We start from the raw sequence: 10,014 nt of genomic DNA on the forward strand, positions 1-10,014 counted from the left end.
CATTTATTCACGCCTGCAATTTTCACAGAGTAATAACATTAAACAAGCAAAGATTAGTACATTTCCACTACCACCACAAAATGTTTTCCATGACTAATTCATAACTAGAACAATAAAGCTTCCAATGACAAGAATAAAGAACACTGTATGTATACAAAAGGCTAATGTTTAAAAAAAAATTAATAAAAGCTTTCCACAGTTATTTATTACAGGTGAAATGGTGTGATCATACACTGGTTGCTAACAGTTGTTTTGAAGAGCAAGGTATACTTGCTAAAAGACTATGGTGGTTATCAGTACTTAAGTTGTGAAGCGAAATGATTAACAAAAAACTAAGGTAATTTTTCTGCACCTTAGCATTACGAGTTGCATGTTAGTTTAGAAACTGCTAATATCAGCAATGATGGTTACGATAATGTGAGCCAAAGAAAGTATATTGAAAAAATGAAAATGAACAAACTACTGCAGCACATTTTTTTAAGTTCAACAAGACCAGCTAAGCAATACTGAAACCACAAAATACGTACCATACAGAAAGTATTACCACAGAACTAAATTTAACAGCAGTAGGGCTCTGATAAAATTTTATGTATTATATACATAAACATACAAGTTTTATTAATTACTGGAGCTAGAAACAAAGCCAGGAGTTGTGTAAATTGGGACAAGACTACATTTTTGTGTACAAAGCTTCCTCTTCAAACAAAAGTGACATGAATAAAGAGGACTATTCAATATTAGTCGTTGGCTTTGAAGAATGATGCAGGAAATGTGACAGAAGTCATAAACATACGTGGCTGGGTACTAAGCTACAGTTCGGTTCATCACCACTATCTGGTCTTTTGTGCTTTCACAATCACCGGCTTTGTCAACTAACAACCAAACTGAAAATATGCACCAAAGGGTAATTTCATTGCAGCCATTAACATTACTTCACTGGCTAAAACTGACGAGTAGTATATACTATCAAAGCAGGAACATGTGGGCCACATACATGACAGTCGTGCAGTGAGCCAACTTTACTGTAGCACCTATGCAGTTGTTCAGGATGCAGGCTATGATGACAGTTGGGTAATGGGAACTGATAAGTACACTCGCCAAAAATGTATTTATTCTGCCAAATGAGTAAATGAACTAGTGACAAAAATGAAATCAGATAGTAATGTCCATTAACTGTCGATTGCAATAAATGTCTTTGCACAATAGTTCAACTCTAAAACCAATCCTGGAGTGTGTACACGCCGCAGTGAGGAGTGCATTGTCCAATTGCATGAGTGCAGGAGAACAGTGGGCGCGTGTCTGGAATGAAACAAAACCTTTTTCTTGTTATTGCGGGGTGCTGTGAATTTCACAGATGCGATGAAGCAAAAGCTGAAATGAACAGAGAGCATCAAATGAACATCCGTAAGTCTCTGAGGAGCTTGCGTCAAGTTCGACTCAAGTGGTCCGTAGATTGACGTCATAAGACTCTCGAAAAATGCGTCTTTACTGTACAGTGACTCTGTCTGCACTGCCCGTTGCTTTTTCTGCTGATCTGCATCCGTGCACACCACACATAGCTGCAATACTGCCTGTCGTCAGGTACGCACAGCAACGGATATCACACCCAGGTAACTTCAGCATGCTGTGGCCCACTATGGTACATTCACACATTTTTGCGTCATGGCTGCCATAATACTATTCCCGACCCAAGTGACATTTACAAGTATATGGATCTGATATTTTTATTAGATCATTCCATAAACTCATTTGGAAAAAAAAAACCTTCAATTTTGGGCCTGACAGAGAACATCAAAAGACATGCTGTATATACAGCTTTTGTTAACACACTAAAATTATTGGATTATCAGGTTTAAATCAGGACTAATGGAAGGACAAAACATTGCACTTAGTAATGCAGCCAATGTAATCAGGGGTCATCATCCTGCCTGGGAGATGTCATGTATGGAGTTCCCCAAGGCTCAATCCTCAATCTTAGGTCTGCTATTGTTCTTACCATCCATCTAATATACAACAAGGAGAATTACTTTTTTTTTTCCCAGATGACACTCTTAAATCAATCCAAGCATATGTATAGCAACATAGTAAACAAGGTCGTTAAAGGCATCATGAACTGGTTTTCTGCGAGTGGTCTCATCACCAATTTTAGAAAGACACAACAGATTCAGTTCTCCACATCTACAGGTACTACACCAATGATAAGTGTAAGACATGGTGACAAAATAATAAATAGGATTGAAACCAAAATTCTTAGGTGTCCATAGTGACGAGGATTTAAACCAGAAAAAGTACATTTTGGAACTCCTAAAACAACTTATTTCAGCTTCATTTGCATTTAGAATCATTGCCCATCTTGAGAAGACACAAATCAGTAAGTTGACATATACTGCACATTTCCATTCAATAGTGTCATACGGCATAATGTTCGGGGGTAACTCATCTATAAGAAAGGAAGTCTTCAGTGTCAAAAATGTGCTGTAAGAATAATATGTGGTGGTCATCCATGATCATCTTGAAGGCATCTTTTTAAAGAGCTGGACATTCTGACCGCTGCTTCACAGTATTTATTCCCACATGACGTTTGTTGTAAATAACCCATTGCCTTTCAAAAGGAATGATGCTGTACACAATTACAATACCAGAATGAAAAATGACATTCATTACTACATACTAAGGTTGACTTTAATACAAAAATGGGTGCAAAATGATGCGAGTAAAATTTCTGATAACTTATCAGTGATATAAAATATCTGAAGACAATAAAGTAAAATCTGAAAACTAAAAAATTCTCCTTGAGAATTGCCCCTTTTACACAGAATAATTTCTATTAATGTAATGTGCAAAACATGGTGGTTCAGAATTACTAACTCACATCCTTATATTCAATAATAATAATAATAAAACATTATACATGTTCAGCATGTACAGTAATCATATTTACAAATTAATTGTAATGTGAATGTAAAATGCCTCATTCCACAGTTACAATTTATTGTGCAAATGATCCAAGGAACTTGAAAAAAGCTAACTTACAACACTGTCGGAGTATCAGTTTTGCCCTGAAAGGCAGAAGCTATTTCTGTAATTCACCTTGTCACCCACAGTGAACACATTAGTCAAAAACTGTTACCCTGCCAGCTATCCTGTTGCTTCAGGAATCAGTGACAAATTTTAACTAAAAATTATCTTCATTCTGACATCTGCTAATAGCATTTATTGTTCTTTATTACCACAGGACGTGCAATTTCAGATTACCTCTAACATTTCTCCATACAAGTTTCCAAATCACATTCAATGATTCCTCAAAATTTGTTTTTTACACTATTTCTTAACTGGACAGGAACTGAGAACAAAATAAGCTATGGCTTTCATAAAACAATCATGCCAGCATTTGCTTCAACTGACAAAGAAACCAGGGTACAATACATCAGGTCCTTGTGCTTCAACACACTTTTTCATGCATCCAAACACATTAATACACGCACTGCACAATGCTGATGCATCAATTCCCAAAATTTCATTACAACGAATTTCCTTCAAGTCCTCTAAAGTTATTTGATTATTTTCACACACTTTTCCCTTTTAGACTGTCCCACGGACAAAAGGCACACGTGGTTAGGTCTGGCAAATTCATGAGATTTACTCACATGAAGTGTGATTTTTCACACCATCCTGACAATGCAAAACATAATTGCAACAGCTTCAAAATAGTAGGTGACAATAGACTGGCAACAATGAGCAGTTGCCTGGTCAGGATTGGTTTTTGGTTCACACCCTGTAGTTCAACATCTTCACAGATTGTGGGCCTATACACGCTCAATTTGAAATGTACAGTACAAGGACTCTGCCTTGGCATTGTTTTAAGGATCAAACTAGCATATGTCCCAAATGATTTTGAAGTGAAACCTAAATCAGAATGCTCAAATTCAAATTCTGCTATGTGGTGTCTTAACCATTCCGTCAACTTGCTCGATGTGAAGCCCAGACAGTAGATTATTCATTCTTTCTTAATTTAAGTCTTATTAGCTTTGCTACCACCACCACCACGCCTACCCCTCACTTCTTACCCAACTAGCAATGCTACTGTCCATACACTATCACTGGCATGACTACTTCCACTACAAAAATATGAAGTGTAAAAAAGGATTATTTTTGTATCTGATTTGCCTCTATCATTTGAAAGAACCTGTAATTATTGTTAGGCATCAGTAATGTTAAAACAGTAAACAACTGTACAGATGTAAAAGAACTTAAAAATTCTTGTATACACCACAGCAATGTTCAGTTGGTGGCAGATTGTTGCACGCGTTTCACTGACTAATGCCACTTTTTCCCCTAATTAAGCTTTGTGTAAGACAACAAGGAGTGAATATATGCAAAATTCTATTATTTCTCATCAACAATCAACGTAATGATACATGTTAACTGAATCTTCCGTCAGATCTAGGTAGAACAACATTATTACGCTATAAATGAAAAGTGCTAGTTTGCTTTTGTTCTACAGCATTACTTTTATTGTGTTAAACAATTTTCAGCTTACAAGGCCTTGTAAGCCGAAAACCAGCTAACAATAAAAATAATAGTGTAGTACAATGCAAACTAGCAATTTTCATTTAGTATAACGACACATCTCGCTATGTGTACAAAAACTTATATACGTCGTGTTACTCAGATGGTAGACTAAGTTCTGTTTGAATGCATTTGTGTAGCACAGTCAAAATGTGTTGTTAACCACACACATCCCATGAGGATGGAACACAGTACGGTTAGTGTTGTTGTTACAGTGAAATTCCCAAGAGGCACAATTAATTCCACAAACATACTTATAGATGTGTGTGTGTAGGATAAGTGTGAAATTGGTCATATTGTGTATCTACAATCATTGTAGCTCAGTGGCAGTGGCCTGAAATGTTTATCATGAATGCCCGTCTTTAATATGTCATTCACAAGACCAGTGTTCAAACTATGATTCAGTTTTTCCTAAATAAGCCACGAACAAATAGTCAGACATTGTCTTCAGTAAGTCACAGATGCTTTGCTGCACCAATGAATCCTAAATGGGCAAGTCTGCCATCTTTTTTACCCGGACAAAATGAAGTACTGTTCCTTCCCTAGAGAGAGAGAGAGAGAGAGAGAGAGAGAGAGAGAGGAGAGAGAGTGTACATCTATATTCATGGATGGTTTTGTGTTTAGAGAGATTGTAAACAAACACAAACTGAACATGTTGCGCATCATCTCTACAACAGTGTACTATTTTACAACATCCACTTATTGGCAGAGGTATGTAACACGCGTACTTAAACATTTCATAGCAGTGAAACAAGTAAAATTTTAAGTTTGAGAAGTTCACACATAATCATGAACTGAAATCGAATTTGAAAAAAAAAAGGTCACCGTGTATTTAAGATGGAGGGCATTGTAATATCTGTAATCATTTTGGTGACATGATTCCATGCCTCAACAGATATAAAAAAAACTGAAGCTCGAGATACAGGCACACCTGCAATTCTTTCTGAACAACGAATATTCTGATAATACAATCCTTAATAGAACGATAACTATACGTACCATGAAAGACAAGAAAGTTAAAGGTGCATTAAAATCCTGAAGCAACCAAGCAATAAGTAGGCATTTGATGTTTCCAACACTTATTAGATTAGGAAAAATAAACCCATGAATCTACACACCTGAGACATTATCCACATTTTGTGAACAGATGAGCACCAACATTAATTAAGAAAACAGAACACACCCAATAAATAACATGACACATAAAACAACATTTGACATACTTTTTGTGTATGTCACATACTAACCAACAGTATCTGTATCTGAAACTGTGAGTTTAGCATCCCTCTCTCTGAAGTACACATGAAAATTCAGTGATCTGGCTTCACGACCATGAGACGTCGAAGGAAGAGATATGACATCGGCGCTGATACTCGTTGGCATACGAAAACGGTGAGAACTGTTAGCACCACTCGATAGTTTAGAACTGCTTGCACGAGTAACTCTTGTAGACACAGAACGTGGACGTTTCACTTCTTCCACCATTTGAACATCAGGATCCACTTCTGACGGCAGTGTCTGTGTGTCTTGGGGCATCACACGATTAATAGCACCCTGAAACACATTTCAGTACTGATTAATTATAAATGAAGTAAAAATACCTAATGACGTATCAATTAACCTGTAAAGAATTGTACCAAAAGATCCCAGTTAGTTTCTTCCAAATGCAGAATTGCTTCTGCAACATCATCTATTCCTGTACACGCCTGCAACACAAAAATTGCATATTAAACACATATTCATTGTTATCCGGATACGAGCAACCAAAGTAACTAACAGAGGCACTGTATTATTTGTAAGACACTCAAATTTTGTTCGAAACTAACCTGAAAATCGGCTAGAACTTCTTCTCTGTTCACTGACATCACAAAAACGTATGAAAATAAATAGTATGTTAAATTAAATACAACTGTCAGCAAAACACCATATGAACAATGGTTATCTTCAAGCACTACACAGCAATTTCATGTTTCAGCTGTTTGTCAAAAGCCCTTCGTTTTATTGGCAGCTCTGTTTCGTCGCTTGATATTCTTTGTCGCCTCTGGCTCTATCGATGAAAATCGATATGTCTTTTCAAATATAGCGCTGTGGCGCGGCCTCCCTTTCAAGAAACCGTGGCTGTCACCGATTATCTGCTCTTGCCATGTAATACTGGACGATGGATGAAACTGAGATGTCTTACAAATAACAAGACCGGTTTAATTAAATAAATTATTGAGAAAAGTTTCAGGAGGTATAACATAAAAGGTGAGGCCCTGACGTCAGAACTGTGAATCCAAGAAATTCAGTCGTGAGCTTCTTGATCTGACCAAAATACCGCTGTTCTAAGCTTGTGTACAAAGGGTTATCTCTAGTTTTTGGTAAGGTTTAGAGCTATAATGGTGACACGCGTAGTGTTTGGTTGCACAAATAGTTCCGATTGTGATGAGAAAACTAAATGAAAAACATTTCAAGTGTAAGTAGTCTCACTAACTTGTTATCTTGCCACTTGTATTGTGAACATAACTATGCTACTTCATTACTGTACTGTAGCATATTTTTTCCTGTACGATTTCAGATTTCCAAAAGACGAAGATCGGAGAGCTCTGCGAATGAACACCCTGAGGACAAAGAACCAGCGAGCGTCTAAATGTCGCACTTTATGGTATGTCGTCAAATTTTTCTGCTCATTCAAAGCATCTGAAAAAGGTACGTTACCCATTTCGCGGCTAGGAACATACATGTATGACAGACAGTTAGAGCGCCCAGACAGCGTACGTGCACACCTGACAGGTAAAACTTTCAGACGGCTATGGGCATTCATTTTCATTTACGTCCAACAGGCATGACGGCCTGACCGCTAAAAATGTGTGCCTGCTGGTAAGTAAACTTCCGCAAGTAGCTTGCAAAAGCTACATCCAGGCTATTTGACGTGGAAACAGTGTCGGTGACAAAATTCGTGTGGAATTGCGAAAAATCGCAGTTACTAGTACAAAAACGGAGTGCATCCCAAAACTGTGGGACACAAATCACTTGGGCTTCAAAAATAGAATGAAAAAACAGATCTCGAAAACACTGCGCTCGATTTTGGTACAACAGACGACAAAACAGGAAAAAAAGTTCATAATTTGCATGCGGAATATAGCCAAGAAGTGATCAAAATGAGCAAATGAAAAAGTGGACGGAGTCCAGATGTTTTGTACACAAGCAAGTCGGAACACTTTGATTCATTAAAATTTTTGGCTCAAAAATGGCTCTGAGCACTATGGGACTTAACATCTATGGTCATCAGTCCCTTAGAACTTAGAACTACTTAAACCTAACTAACCGAAGGACAGCACACAACACCCAGTCATCACGAGGCAGAGAAAATAAAATTTATGTTTCAACCCTACACACCAAAAGATACACAGGACAATTTGGTAACTGAAACAAATTTTACATTTTACAAATAGTATTTACCACATTCATTACAAATGCATGTATATGCTAAGATGAAAAACACAGTGAAAATTTAAAGACGTCGTTATTGCCAGTCAAATTCCTTTCTGGTGAAACTGTAAATTCATTTCGCATGTTTAGGGATCCAGTAGTACATTTGCTTCCATCTACCTGTCTTCAGGCCATTATTCTTGAATTTGTGAATCTTGAGCATCAAATGTGCTGAACAAAGAGAATTGCTACTCTCACCTATCATTTAAAAGTTGTGGAGAATACAAACTGTATTGACAATTTTCCTTGATTTTTCTGAGTTCAGAAGAACTGGAGTTTGTAATAATCAGAGGTTTATGGAGATAAATAAGAAAAAAGTTTTGAGACACATTTCTTTCTCTAGAGAGCCGATAATTAAACACTCGATTTTTGCTATGGTTGACCTTTAGAATAATACAATATAACACTACATAATAATAATTTTTTCAAGCAAATGTATCATCAACAACATATAATGTCTGAACAGTTCCGTTGGGAAAAATTCGAGGAACGAGTAAATTACCATTATTAGGCTCAAGACAGTCTAACAGTTCATTCTTATCAAAAATTCCACCATCAGATATTCCATCATTACTTCCCATTTCAAAGAAATGAACTGTATAGACACATACAACCAGTGCTAATAGCACAATACTTTGTATGCCTTTATAATTGAAGTACAACATCGCTTTCTTCCTTGGGAACCCTTATGACTACAAGTTTTCCACCCATAGCACCAACAACTTGAACGGTCCCATCTGTTTTGAAAACACTGGCTATCTGTAACCATTCTTCTAAGTTTGATGGTACCTAAAAATATAGATAACTAGAATTATATCTGAAATTTACGAAAATGAATAGTAAGAAACATACTACATTATGGTATTTGTTTCACTTAAGAGACTAAGATAACAAAGAAAACGAATTTGACGCAAATAGGCCTACTATTTTGTAGAAATATTGTGCAGAAACAGAAATCACAAGGACTCCTGGCAAAAGGAAGAAATTGTCATTGTCAGATTCTGATGTTATTTAGAAAAATGCCGTGGGAATGATGCAGAAACCCACTGATGAAAGTCAAGTGTTTGGTGGTTGTGTTGTATGCAGAAAGCACAAAAAATTACAAGGCAGAATTCAAAAAGCAATTCTGAAAAATTTTGGCAGAGAATGATGCTTGAAATAATGTTTAGATATCAGATGATATAATTTTGTTTCAACAATGGACACTCCATCAGATGTAGTAGTTATTTTATCTGAATTAATCAAAGTGGATCATTCACAAGGTAATTATTTTTTCAAATGTTTTGCTTAAGTGAATTATTTGAGTGAGCTTATGAAATAGTAAAATACCAACTTTTAAATATTCTCTTTTCAAACATTCATACAAAGCTTGACAGCAGTTGAGATCAGTGTGTGAAATTATATACACAGGCACAAGGCACATGAAAAAGATATGTGATGGGGTGGAACGAATCTCCTGAAAATATACAAAATAAATAAATGAGTACGCTGTGTAGTAACCATAAACAAATGTTTTATATTTAAGTGCTTTTTCTCTTACCTGTTACTAAAAATGGGAGGGTGATGAAAAGGCAATCTTTGGGTGAAATAGTTTGCTGCATTTTTGTATCCTGTTTCCAAATATTTGATTCTGCAACAAACAAAAGTCGTTCAAAACTTGCATATGACATTCCAAGAAAGTTTTTAATCTGACCAGAGTTCTCTGACTTTAGTCTATTTCATAAAGTTCCTTGAAAACTTAAACATGTACGTCTCTGCACCTACTTCTTAACCAAAACACTTAATGTTTTCTTAAAACTTTATCCATCACCTTTCTTTCTTCAATAATAATAATGCAATAACATAGCCGCTGCTCTGGTTTCTGTGCTCGACATTGTGAACTTCAACTTGCCTCTCTCACAACGTGACTCTTGCAGAAACACTCCCTTAACTTCTTACAGCAAGTATCTTCCACAAGTGACTTGCAGAAGAAAA

General features: G+C 36.4%; 1 protein-coding gene across 1 annotated transcript in view; it reads right to left on the reverse strand.

The window, feature by feature from the left end:
* LOC126253124 (FAS-associated factor 1) overlaps positions 1-6,595 on the reverse strand; it is a 144,385-nt gene extending 137,790 nt beyond the window's left edge. Inside the window, exons 1-3 of the mRNA XM_049954253.1 lie at positions 6,396-6,595; positions 6,207-6,275; positions 5,817-6,123 (exon numbers count right to left, since the gene is read on the reverse strand). Of these exons, the coding sequence (XP_049810210.1) occupies positions 5,817-6,123; positions 6,207-6,275; positions 6,396-6,434 (415 nt within the window). The 5' untranslated portion in view covers positions 6,435-6,595. The remainder of the gene's footprint in view (positions 1-5,816; positions 6,124-6,206; positions 6,276-6,395) is intronic.
* Between the last annotated feature and the right edge of the window lie 3,419 nt (positions 6,596-10,014).

Source organism: Schistocerca nitens, chromosome 4 (genome assembly GCF_023898315.1).
Source record: "Schistocerca nitens isolate TAMUIC-IGC-003100 chromosome 4, iqSchNite1.1, whole genome shotgun sequence".
In the NCBI taxonomy this organism is placed as follows: domain Eukaryota; kingdom Metazoa; phylum Arthropoda; class Insecta; order Orthoptera; family Acrididae; genus Schistocerca; species Schistocerca nitens.